Genomic DNA, 14,447 nt, shown 5'->3' on the forward strand with positions numbered 1-14,447 from the left:
TATATCCGGATCATATATATTTAGGAGCATGCATAACTTGCATACATTTTATTGTTATTTTTATTTTGATATAATTATTTGTTCTACGGTTGCTAATTGATTTATTTAGATATATTTTATGATTTTGATACCCCTTTGAGAACTATTAAAGAATCAATTTCTTTAAATCTTTTATTACGAAAAGAATTTATATTCATATTTTATGGCTGTTAATTTATTATTTGGTTTAATTTTTGCTGTGGGATGAACTGACCCCTTACACCAACATTTAGGTACTGATGATCTCAAAAAGTTGCATGAATGATGTTTGATTGGTGCACACGCGGCAGAAAATAAGACTTTTACTTAAAAATAATGTTGTGTATTACTAAAAATTTTGTGGTACATTGTAAAGTTATTTATTCTTCATCATTAACTTTTAATAGAAATGTGGAAGTGAGATTTCATTTGCTTGTAAATAATTGAATGTCATTAATTTCAGTCAACCTTGTTTCTTTTGAATTTCACTTAAAGAGAATTTATTTTATTTTAGACCATAAATTAATATCAATCTAACAATTGGAATATTAATTTTGCAAATGAATAAATAAATAACATTTTAGTAAATTATGTTACGTTCTTTTACGAAAAAAATATATCAAGTTATTTTCTTACGCATATCAATTTATTACATGATGAATTACTCATAAGAAGAAAAAAATTAGTTGTTTCTAAAAGAAAATAAATATTTGGATCAAAAATTTGGGGCGTTACAGTTTGGGCCTTGAGATTTTATATTCTATAATATTTATAGAATGTAGAGTGTTCAGAAAATATGTTTTGATGATATTTTAAAACAATTTGCACATACTCTCTTTATCATGCAAAACATGGTAATGACATTCAAAAATGTGAAAGTACGATAAGTTTTGCTTTCAACTTTTCAAAAATTCATATGAAGATATGTTCAAGATATTTTCTAATAGAACCAATATTTAAAAAATGACAAACAATTTTTATGGCTTCTCCCCAAAATTATTTTTTAACACTTGATTCATTTAAAATTGTTCTAGCCACTTCTTGTAATTAATTTTTTTTTAAATAGCTCCATATTGTTGGAAAGTTCTTTGACAATAAAATCATGTGACATATCTTTTTCATCAAAGAATGATTTGAAGAATGATGTTTCAAATTTCCTTTCATAATTTCTTATAGAAATGACAATTCTTTTTCAAAAGACTTAAAAATATGATTTGGTTGGAAATTCATCTAAGTATAAAACATAATGATTTTTTTTAAAACTGAAACATGAGGATGTTTGTCTTACCTCAACTATGTCGGGTTCAAAAAATAACTTTAAAACCAATTTTACAAAGTTATCTTTCATATATCAAACATCCTTAATCTATGAAAATTATTTCAACAAATGATACATGTACCTTTGATTTGTTAATGTTTCCAAAGGTTATAGACCCACCAAATATTTGTAATGAGAGGAGGCACCATACTTTTTCATTCATGTGTATTGAACATGCCTTGTTCATGTATGAGTGTTCTTTCTTGATTGTTGGATGATGTTCCTGTATCACAAGTTAGTAATGATTTTGGTACTCATATTTGTCTGGGTCCTAGATGGTTAGTGTATCTTATTCTAGAAGATTTTTTCTTATGATAACAGCTTGGTTCGGCATGACCAATCTTTGAACAATAAGAACACTTCTTTTTTGTTCTTGGAGAATGTTCTGATATGAGACTATAATGTTCTTCATTTTTTGGAAGTTGTTTTGCATTGAATTTTTTGTCCCTTTTTTGTAAAAACATATGGAATCAAGATGTCTAATTTTGTTAAAGTAAGAGCATCTTTTATTACCTTTCTCATCCTTCTTTTTTGACACAAAAAAGTTTTCCTAAAGCTTTTCTTTTTGAGAAGTTTTGAAACGTAAATCATCTTTGTCAAGTATCCCTTCTTTAGATATCATATTCTTTTGAAAAGTTCCACTGGTTTTACAAGTTGGTTAAATCATTTTTCAATTTATGAACTTCTATTTTTAAAGAGGTACTTTCTTCCTTAGCTTCAAAACATTCTGGAAGATGATTTTTTTTTTTATGGTTATCTCATTGAGAATCTTTTGTTGCTCAAACATTTTTAAATGAGATTGTGGTAGGTTTTGGATGACCTTTCTGAGTTCGTCATTCATAGCTTGGGCTTTCTCTTTTTCTTCTTTTTCTTTACAGAGTTGTTTTTTTAATAAACCACATTTTTTAGCAAGAAAGTTTGAACCACATAAAAGATTATCAAATTATTGTGCCATTTTTTCATAAAAAGGAAAAAGTTCATATATGGTTACCTCATTATTTTCTAAGCTTTCCATTAAGCACATGTTGACTTCTGACATTACTTTTTCTCTCTAAATCGTTTCCTCTAACATTTGTTAGGTGCTCAACTTTAGAGGTAGAACTCTGATACCAATTGAAGAAGCAATGTCAACGACAAGAACTTGGGGAGAAAGGGGGTTGAATTGTGACTCTTTTAAAATTTTAATTCATGTGTTTAATTTAAATTAACTTAAGATCAATCTTGGTTGAAACAAAATGTCCAGAATATTCTGGATATGTTAGAAGTAAATAAAATAAATTAGTTTATAATGAAGTGTGATTTGTGTGTGCAAATAATTAAAGATATAGGATAGAAAATCACACATAAAAAGTGTATTGGTTCACCCAACTCGGGCTAGTCTAGTCCTCACAACTATAAGATTTTTACTATGTGCTTCAAAACCAGAATTTTCTCCTTCACACCTTTTCTCTTGATCACACCTTGATCAATTAAAATTTTCACCTTTCAACCTAGAAAGGATTTGTACAATCACATTTCAGCCTTGAAAGGATTTTTACAAACACACTCAATCTAACATAAAATATAGACTTGAGTTACAAATGATGTGTATGATAAAAGTGTTTGGGATCTTGAAACTTCTCAAACTTGTTTGAAATAAATAAAGACAAATTCAATAAAAGATGATCCATAAATATAGGTGAAGAGAGCTGGAGTTGCTTGAAAAGTTTTTGACTTGTTATTACTTGAATAAGTCTTGGTAGATTTGTAAATTTAAATTTTTTCTTCATATTCCAGTTGATCTTGAATTTATAGTTGATAAAAGGCTTTGAATATTCAATTGAAATGGAATATAGTCGTTGGACACATTACCTAAGTGTCATATATGTTTTAAAACAATTAAACATGTGTTTATATTGTTGTCCAGAATGTTCTTGACAAACGAAGATTGTTTTTGCTTTTGGTTTTGATGGAAAATGTGAATGAGATAGTAAATGGGTTGTGAAATGTCAGTTGGTACTATTCCAACTCAGAATTAAGTAGAGCTTTCTGCAGAATAATGTAACTACAACGTACTTGCATCATTGCTCATAAGTTATCAATTTGGAGATCAATCTGGAGGTTGTTTTCTTCCTTTAGGCATTCAACTCGAGTTATGGGCTTCACCATTGATTTTAGCAGTCTTGATACTCTTTAAATTGTGGTTTGGACTGTGGAAAATGATATGTTTTAATTATGTTTTTAAAAGAGAATAACCATAATATTGTATTGCATAACCAGAAAGTTCTTGGTTTTGTATTGTATGGAAACCATGGATGAGTGATTTAATAGTTGTCTAGTGTTAGTCCTTTATCTCAGAAGCATGATGTACTTTCTTTAAAAAGTTGCAGCAACAATGTCCTAGTTGTCCTTGTTCATAGCTCATAAATCTAGAGATTGATCTTGATGTTGTTTGCTTCTTTGAGCCTTTAGCTAGAATCTTTGGTCTTGAGTATTGTTTTGAGCCGTCTTGATATGTGTTTATCTTAAGGTTTGGACTATGGAAAATGATTCATTTTACTTCAGCTCATAAATGAAATAACTAGAATGATCTTGATAATAAACCAAAATGATCTTCGTTTTCCCATGCTTCTATTTATAATAAACCATGATCTTCGTTTTTCCAAACTTCTGCTTTTAATAAACTAGAGTGATCTTCGTTTTTCTAGACTTTTGTTTTTAATAAACCAGATTGATCTTCGTTTTTCCAAACTTCTATTTTTAATAAACCAGAAAGATATTCATTTTTCCATAATGATCATTTGATAAACCAAAATGATCTTGATAAACTAGAATGATTTTTTAATAAACCAGGATGATCTTGTTATAAACCAAAATTATCTTGTCATCAATTTATAATTTAGTTAAGACATGATTTGCTTTAATTTATAATATGGTGTGATCATTGATTGTTGTATGAATGTGTTTGATCACCTTCTTTATGACGATGCTATCTTGAAGATGTAATAATAAGTCTCTTGAACGATTGATACATGATATATTCTTTTTGAGATTCTTTCATTATTGAGTAGATATGTATGCCCTTTGATGATGTGAATGGTTTTTTGCTTGTTCACTTATGCAATTAATGTTTCTTAAATAAAACTCAACATACAAACATTAGTAGATCACCATTCATAAAACTTGATCATTTATTTCATAACGTTTGTTGTCATTAAAACATATATCAAAAATATTTTTACCTAAGCAATTGTAAGCTTATTGAAGCTTTGATAATACAAGTTGTAAGTTTGATGAGGCTTTGATAGTATAGGTTGTATTAGATCCAGTTGTGATCGAAAGAAAATTGTAAAGTGTTGAGAAAGTTTTGATCATCAAGATAATGAAAAATCTCAATGGTGTGTGAAGATTGGAAGTAACCCAAAGTTAAGGGTGAACTAGAATAATATCTCTATGTGATTTTCTGTAACTTACTTATTTACTTTCTGTAACCCTAAACCCCACACTCAAGTAATTTTGTTTAAAGCATATATATTTTACTAAGTGTATTTAAGAAAAAAAAAAATTTATCAACTTGTTTGTCTTTCAAGTTCATATTTAAGAAAAATATTTTAAGTGCAAAATTAATTTTTAAAAGGGTGACAATTTAAACCTTCATTTTTTGTAATTATTAATTCCATTTCAAACTTTTATTTAATTCTGGAAGAATTATGGATCACATGTATAGGATTGTTCAATTGAAAATAAGAAAGAGAAATATGGATTGAAAATGCTACATATAATTGAGAACAACGAGGGCAAAGACAAATGCTACTTAGTTTTTTAGTAGTTTAGAAATTTATTTTTCTGCCGTTTTACTTTTGGAACAGTTGCACTGTTTAGTTAAATCTATGTAGACATGTGTACATTTTACTATCTTTGTTATTATTGCCCAAGTATAATGCCAAGTATTATTGGGATGGATGTTCATAAACTCTTGCTCATTACATATCTCATTCGTCAAAATATATGCACTGTCAAGATTATGATATACTTCACTAGTTTGTCCTCCTTGATTCTTCCTAGCACAATTTTAAGCTAATTATAGATGTATATGCACTAATTCATCTCCCTTGTATCAACCATTCTTTATCATCCCCACTGTCATATTTGATAATTAATGTTTGGTTTAAATATCTACGTAAGTTTTTTTTTTTTTTTTATTTACATCTCTCCAAATAAATATTCATTTTAAAATGGTACTTCAATTCAACTTTTGTTAAAAAAATTCTAACACATTTTAGTAATTAAAATATTAAATTAACGTCACAATGTATTAAATAATATTTTTAATAAAAAATAAATTAAAAATTTGGTTTTTTTTTAAAGAGAGACCAAAATTGAAAACCCTGATTTTTATTGTCTTCCTCTTCTCACTTTCACCCTTTTTTTTTTATCTTCTCACGACATTCTCATCTTCATCCTTAAAGAACCTATTATATTATTTTTAATTTCATTTATGCTCAAGCGTATTATTAAAGAAGCTGATGATGAAGAAGTCACTCAGTTTATAATCTCAATTGTGCCCCCAAACTACTTTCATTCCTGAAAACAAGTCAAATGCAAACTCTTAAACAAACAATACAAAAATTCCAATCCATAACAAAATACGCCCAAGCAAAATCATATTCAAATGTTCGTTTATCCAAAAGCAAATAAGCAAAATAGACTTTAAGCAACAAAAAAAAAATTGAGAAATTAAAAAGAGTGTACTAGTATCTTTAAGGGTGAAGATGAGAATGTCGGGAGAAGAAGGAAAAAAAAAAAGAGTGAAGAAGAGGGAAACAAAATAAATTAGGGTTCTCAATTTTGATCTTATTTTCAAAAATTAATCAAAATTTTAATTTCTAATTTATTTTTATTTAAATTATTTAAAATATTGTGATGTCAACTTGATGGTGTTATAAGTTTTTTAAAAGAAGCTGGACTGAATGACCATTCTAACATGAATCTATATTTGTAGATATGTAAATTAAACGAAAAAACTTACGATAACTAAAATATAAAAATATTATAATTGTAAGAACGAAAGACATTTATTTTTTTACACATACTTGAATCGGTATATAGAAACTACCTCAAAATTACCATTAAAAAAATAATTCAACTCTAACTATCACAATACAAATTCACCTTCTAAGCTCAACCTTACCGGGACTTATATAAAAAACATAACAATATACATTTAATAACAATTAAAAAAGAAAAAGAAAAAAAAAACCAAACCTTCCTTTATGCACAAAAAAATAGGAGCCACAAAATCTACATTTACAAAGTACTTATACAAAAAAAAGGTAAACAACTTCCACAATTAGGTTTTGTTTGAGTGAAATATTTATCGATTTTGGCTTTAATCCTACTAAAGGTACTTGAACCTCCATTAAATATTTTTGCAAAAGGTAATTGAACCATAATTAAATGTTTTTGCGAATAATATTTGATTTTGACTTCTCATGTCTGCTATTGACAACTAGATGATGCAAACAATTTCAATTTTGCGTCCAACATCCCTTATTTTACTATCCACACCTCTCAAATTTTTTTAAAAATCAAAATTCTCAAATTGCCCTTCCCTGTATTTCAATCTTCTTCCTCTTCATTAACTTAACCCATCTTCTTCCTCTTTATTCTATCTTCATCATCTTCCCATCTTCTTCCTCTTTATTCTATCTTCATCATCTTCATTCAAATCTTCTTCATTTTCTTCAATTATCATCAACCATCTTCAACACCTTCATCAATCATCCTCAACCATCTTCATCAATCATCATCAACCATCTTCAACATCTTCATCAATCATCATCAACCATCTTCATCAAGTGATAATCATTAATCATCAATCAATCATCACTATTGTGAATCAAGTAAGCATCAACCTTTGTTTTTGTTGTTTTGTTGTACATTATTGTAGTTGTTTCTATTTATGATTATGAATGCATTGTCTAAAAACTTAAAATCAAGTTTCCATTTTTGACGATGATGAAAACCTTCGCTGCCCTAAACTCATAAACGTATGTGAACTCAGTTCACGTACACAAACCCATTTTCAAAAATGCCGAAACGTAAGTGAACAAAGTTCACGTACGTGAAACAATTTTCAAAAACTTAGTAACGTACGTGAACTCAACTCACGAACTATGTTCGTGAAAGAGTTCACGTAGGATGTACGTGATCTGAGTTCGCGTAAGACATAATGATACCACGTACGTAAACTGAATTCACGTATACCATATGTGAACTCATTTCACGAACATGGTTCGTGAACTCGGTTCACGTACGTTTTTGAGTTTGCAAATGGGTTTACGTACGTGAAAGTGTTTTATAATGAGTTCACATAGACTATGTTGTTTTGATTTTTATTATGATTTTTGTTTTGCAGATATGGTGCGCACTATGTTTACTAGAGAGGGTCATGTTATACATAACAAGGGTGCTTCTAATGTAGGGGGTCATCGTGTTAGGTAAACTACTTTGGCACGGGCACAACGATGATGACTACAACTGCAATATGAAGAAGCCCAACCAGATGACATAGATGAACCTCCACAGGATGATGGATATTTTGGTGGTTTGGTTGATAGTTTTGTCCTTAGGACATTCGTCGATCATGTGGCGACTCGACTCTGAGATGGCATGGTAATTTTCTCAATTAAATTATATTTTTTCACTTAATTAATTTTAGGATCGCAGGGAATTAAGGGTGTTTAGCAACGGTAAAAAATTAAAAGAAGTTGTTATTGAACACGAAGAAGTTGAGCAACTAGTTAAAAGCTCGAGACTGTATTCTTGGCTAAAATGCAGCTACAAAACGATCGACAAAATGATCATTTATGCATTCGTAGAGACGTAGCATCGTGACACCAATAGCTTCCATCATCCAATTGGAGAGATGACAATTACTTTGGACGATGTGTCCTCTCTGCTCCATATCCCCATCACTGGTGCATTCTTCAGTGTTAATGTATTTAACAAGGATGATGGTGCATATATATTGACAGAGCTTCTTGGAGTTAGTCACATTGTTGCTTATGCTGAATTTAATGTCACGCGGATAACCACAGTTCGATATAGTTGGTTACTTGAGGTATATCATAATCGTTGTCGTGACCAACATTGATAGATGGCTGCGAGGGAATTTCTTTTGTTTTTGTTCGGCTGCACACTGTTCAGCGATAAGAGTGCCTACGCAGTTAGAATTGCCTATCTTGACTTTTCTAAGACCTCAATTCTTGTGGGGGATATGCATGGGGTGCATTTGCTCTTACTTACCTATATGACAATCTTTGAGATGCCAACATGCATCAGACCATAATTGTTTCAGGGTATTTGACCCTTTTACAAGTAAATTGTATGGTTGTTTATTGTGTTTATAATTTATATTATTAATGATTCTAAACTAATGATATGTTATTATATATGTGCAGACGTGGGTCTATGAGCATTTTCCTACATTATGTACAGATTGTTGTAGATTTTCTCCTAGTTATGTGAAGACTACCTTAGAGAACTTAGATGGAAGCCAAAAAGAGATAAGAGTTTGGTTCTTCCATTTAGGAAAGCTCTTGACGAGATTGACATTGATTAGGTCTGTTGGACACCATATGAGGAGCATCGAGTGAAGCCACTTTTTGAAGAGGTTTCTTTATTTTGAGGGTGGATATGTTGGGGTCCAAAGATGTATGCTCATCTGCCAAACAGGATATTGCGTCAATACGGTCATGTCCAAATCATTCCTGGCTCACCTTTAAAGGTAGTGGGTCATACGATCAAACCAGATGAAATGGACATTATATTTACGCAATACGTTGTGCATGTAGTGGATACTGATGCAGTTGTGCAGGGACATGTAGTCTGCTCGAATGATTACATGGACTGGTTTCGCATAATTTCTCATCCATACATCATTCGTATAGAACCAGTCCATGAAGAACATGTCTCTCATGCAGCTAATGCAGAACCTACTGATCATGCAGCTAATGCTGCCGATCCTGTCGATGAAGTAGTTGACGTAACTGTATATTAATTAGTTATATTTTATTTAGTCATATTTTATTTTTACTATTCATATTTAATTTATTTTAACTAGTCATATTTAGTTTATTTATTATTGCAGCGTCAAAAAATACAAATTGTTGAAGAGTTTATTGGTCGGCAACTGATATTACCTGATGACAGTCGTTAATGAGTTAATTTTGATGCTGCGAAGTTAGATGGGTGGCGGTAGAGATTGGATTGACATAGTACCATATCGTAGGAGAAATATACGGACTTAGGATTTATTTAGAACATTTTGGAATATTTGGAATATGTCATAGCTTGGTATATCTTGGATATGTAATATTTGGGTATTTTTGTGAATATGGTATATTTTGGATTTGTAATTCTTTTGGAATATTTTGTGAAGTACTAATTTGACAATTTATAACAATCGCAATATTTTTAATTTAGACAATGTATTCATCCAATATGTTTACAATATTAAGTTAAATATCACAATACGTTTACAATATATTCATCTAGTTTACTTTTCAGTTTACAACATATTCATCTATAATGCATGGAAATATCTTCAACTAATGTTGCATGCGATTATTGTAAATAAATTTTCACTATCGTGTTTCTTCAGTGCAATATTTTCTCCACAAATTATTTACTGGTGGTATAGGAGAATTTGTCTTTAAGTAAACCTGTTAAAATCAATAATTTATTAAATATCACATTAACAATTGCGCATAATAACAGTTAAAATGACAATTCAAAGTAGAAAAATTAAATAAATAATTAATACCTGCACAAAATGACAGTTCTTAACAAATGCAATAACTATGATACGATGATCTGACATAGATGTTGGTGGTATACTTCTTAGTGGAAAAAATATTTGTGATTGGTTAAGTGATAATGCGGCGAAAACCAAGTTAAATTTCGAAGCAATCACATATCCCATTTCTGGAAGTGTCATCCAATTATCCAAAGTTGCAACTTGTTCAACATACGCACTGTGTATAAGTTGTTGAATAAAATTTTGTCCACCATATATTATCTTGTAATGAGACATGAACTCTTGAAGATCTACCACACACTCTTGACGAATGAATGTCCAACAGTTCTCACATATTCCAAGTAAAGTTGTAGCTACACGATATCCACAATTACCATCCTTGCCGACGTCAATAATGTCATCTATGAATTTATAAATTTCAACCGGCAACCAATCGTTGAAGATAAGAAATCTTAGTTGTTGAACTTTGCTAACCGATGATCGAGGTGTGAGCTTTTTGACTGATGATCAAGGTTGCTTTACTTTATTAGATGCTACAGTACTACATGCATTTATGTCACTGCATCGAACACTTGCATCTACATACTCCCACCAAGATGGATCACACTTGATTGATTTATCTCTTTTTGATACCTTACTTTTGTCTTTTTTGGGTACACCATTTGTTTTAACCTTGTCAACAAGAGGACACATCAACTTAGTCGATGGATACGCAATCTCTCGTAATTTACCTTTTAAGTACAATTTTTCCAGGTACATCAAGTTCATCAAACTTTTTCACTATCACTTCTATTTCATGTTTCACAGATAATTCTGAAGGTTTACCCGATCCATCATCATGAAAAGTTAATTTAGTCCACCAAACATGAAAAATGTCTAACGGAATGGGACGAGGGATCATACTATACCTAGCTATTTCACATGCACAAGGTAGACCATGTGTTCTCTTAACTGTGCAACGACATTCAGACTTATTTATACCTACATACTTCATACGATCAAACTCTGTTGCAATGTGATCTATTGCATTTTTTGACACAACACCACGTAAATTGACGTACAATCTATTACTATATGTCAATGGACCTTTTGAATTATGCTCTTTTCAAATGGTGATATTATTTCACTGTGTTATAATACAATCATGCTATTGATGGTTTCTCAAACACTGCATATATCACAATGTTGTCTTATAATATTCTTTTCAAACTCCAGTGCGCTGACTCAACCCATTGTGTTGTAGTGTTCCTGATAGCGTTTCAGCAAGTGTACTGAATCGTTGCAAGTAATAATAAAACGGTAGTACCGAGTGTCGAACTCAAAGATTGCGTTTTACTATTGAATTATATTTAGTTACTAAAATTGAACAAAAATTTCCCAAGTTGATTGAAATAATAATTAAAATTGACAGCAGTAGTAAAATTGATCTTTTATAAATTGAGAAAAATGTCAGGGATGAGTTTCACTTCGAATCCAACCTTGGTGTCTAATTTGATCCTAGTTATTGAATTCATTTATTGAATTATTACCGAATTCTCTTTATTATTCTTGCCCTAATGTCTTAGTGACAGAACCTTTAATTCCAAAGTAACCCCTAATTCCTTAGTAGATTTAAGATTAGAATTAAGCATTACCGTATAGAAATTCTCTTGTAAATTATTGCTTTGCAACTAATTTAATTGGTTTCATGACCTGCATCTATCCCTAGACTACAAATTCATGAATTTCTCATCTCAAGCATTCGTAAAGTCCACTTCCGTTTCAAAATACAAATCGTAGAACATTTTAATGTTGATCAAGCAATAAAAAGCATTAAGCACAGAGATGAGAAAAATAATTCAATAAACTCATTCATATAACTAAAAATCAAATCATAAAAATAAGGGTTTCATCTTGTTACACTCATCCCTAACAAATAGGGTTTAGTTACTCATGACAGAAATAAAAGAGATAAAGATTAGCAAAGGATTACAAGAAGGATTCATGAATGATTCTTGATAAAACTGTTCCAATGATGTTAGACACGGTCGTCTTTGAGTTTCTATGCTAGGGCACAAGTCTCCCAACTTCCCAAGAGTAAAAAAAAATCCCTAAAACAGTAAAAATCTGCGTTTTTATGTTTGTTGGTGCAGGTCGCGCGCTCCAAGCGCTCAGCATATGTTGTTCGGAGTATATTGCATTTGTCTCCTCTTTCGAGTCTGAATTTGGTTCTGGTGTCTTCATGAAAGTTGTAGCTATGGATCTTAGCTTTCATTTTCACTTGGTTTGACTCCCATTGGACATCTAAAACTCCAGATATGGCTGAAATACTCTACATATGTCATGTTGATTTCTCACCAAAATTCAGCACTGCACCAAAACACAACGCACTGTAAAATTACGAAAAATTCCTACTTAATCACTAAAATAAATCACAAAATATTTTATTAACTCAAAGAACAAAAATCAACAAAATATATCAAATAAATCCTTAATTTAACTAGTGATTGAGGATAAATAAGACTAAAATAGTGGGAAAATATGCATATGATGAAGAGTCATCAGTTCCCAAAGTGCATAACTCTATTTGTCCACGCCTCAACAAATCTTTTCTGGTGAGGAATTAACCACTAGTCATGTACATAATCATTAAAGATAAAAGAGCTACTACAAATTTCTTCAAGGATAGTCAAATTCATGTAGTACTGAGTTTCATCATAACTCTAAACAAGAGCCTCCCATGCCTACATTATTTCCAGCTGCTTCTTTTTTGGAAAAACGGTCATCTTACACTTCACTTTGACATTTTTGCATACATGAAACAAGCATAATAAATTGACTTCTTTTGGAAAAACATATTGAACTGCGTTCATCTAATCAAAACAAGGTCTCTATCAGTAGTGATTACTTCAACTTCACCACCTGTAGTCTGTTCTTTTAACATTTGTAGTGCCCACGTAGAATTATCAGCACGTTCAGACTCTAGATGCGCAAATCCCACACAAAATATCATTTTAGTAGATGCAACACCAATAATTTCAAGTAATGGCATTTGATACCTACATGTCTTGTATGTGTTATCCATAATCAATATTATGTGAAAATTATTTACAAGAGTGATAGCGTCTGGATGAGCCCAAAATACGTCCCTCAACTCATCTGAATCATCTACATTCCTATATCGAAAGACGTATTTGTCTTGTTCCATCAATGTCAAAAGATGTTGCATTTATGTTCTATTACCTCTAAGTGATGAACGGTATGCTTCACGTGCATTGTAAACTTGTTTTTATTGTCGTCAAATTTTTAACATTATGATCCTTTAGTGTCATCAATATGTTTCTTAGTTTGATCATGTTCTTCATCATATCACCAAGTACAACTTTCTATTCTTGAGACAATCGGCTTAAGAAAGCATGACCAATCAGTTTTTTGGCCAATTTGTGGTTATGGACACCATATATTACATGCAAATACCATCTCTTACCAACACTTGATGGTTATCCTCTCAATCTAAATGGGCAATCACATTTTCTACTTCAAGTACTCCTCGTAGGTTTAAGATTCTTCCAAGGTCTATGTTTACCGTTTCTTTCACAACCAAGAATTAATTTTGTCTTTGTTCTTGGTCGTGTTGTCGCAGTTTCAGATTTAAAATGACAACGATAATTCCATTTTCCCTTCCAACATTTCTAGCTCATTTCAATAAATCATCTCGCGTATCAAACATCATGTCGGTGCTAAACACATCAGTCAAATCAACCATAACAGGTTCACCTCCGTTTTCATAGTGTCTTCAATTTCAGGTTCAACACCATCATTCATTGCATCAAAATCATCAAATATTTCATCGAAATCACGTTACAAACCATCATCCATATCCTCAAAATCAGGTTCCAAACCTTCATACATTTCGTCATTGTTGTCTCCCCTTTGATCCATTTATCTGCATCTAGAAAGGAACACAAAAATTTCAGGATTTTGCTAAACTAATATGTGAACTCAATTCACGTAAGTTCACGTGAACTGAGTTCACGTACGTTTACGTAAAATAAATTCTAGTAAATGTACGTGAACTCAGTTCACGTAAGCTTACGTGAATTGAGTTCACACATCTGTTTTAATTTTTAAACTCCATTTATTACGCAATCTTAAATCACGTAGGTTTACGTGAATTAAGATTGCGTACATCCTGAGATTTTAATTTTCAAACTCCATTGATTACACAATCTTAAACCACGTACGTTTACGTGAATTAAGATTGCGTAAATTCTGAGATTTATAATATTTTTTCAACATACGTGAATTCAGTTCACGTAACAACACAACATA

General features: G+C 31.0%; 1 protein-coding gene across 1 annotated transcript; it reads right to left on the bottom strand.

Annotated features, from left to right (window-relative positions):
• Nucleotides 1-9,963: 9,963 nt before the first annotated feature.
• On the bottom strand, nt 9,964-11,037 carry LOC105852675 (uncharacterized). Its single transcript, XM_012719112.1, has 4 exons — nt 10,879-11,037; nt 10,682-10,808; nt 10,143-10,636; nt 9,964-10,041 (listed from the first exon to the last, which is right to left on the bottom strand). The coding sequence occupies exons 1-4, from the start codon at nt 11,035-11,037 to the stop codon at nt 9,964-9,966; spliced, it is 858 nt and encodes a 285-aa protein (XP_012574566.1).
• Nucleotides 11,038-14,447: the final 3,410 nt, after the last annotated feature.

Source organism: Cicer arietinum, chromosome 1, assembly GCF_000331145.2.
Source record: "Cicer arietinum cultivar CDC Frontier isolate Library 1 chromosome 1, Cicar.CDCFrontier_v2.0, whole genome shotgun sequence".
Lineage (NCBI taxonomy): Eukaryota > Viridiplantae > Streptophyta > Magnoliopsida > Fabales > Fabaceae > Cicer > Cicer arietinum.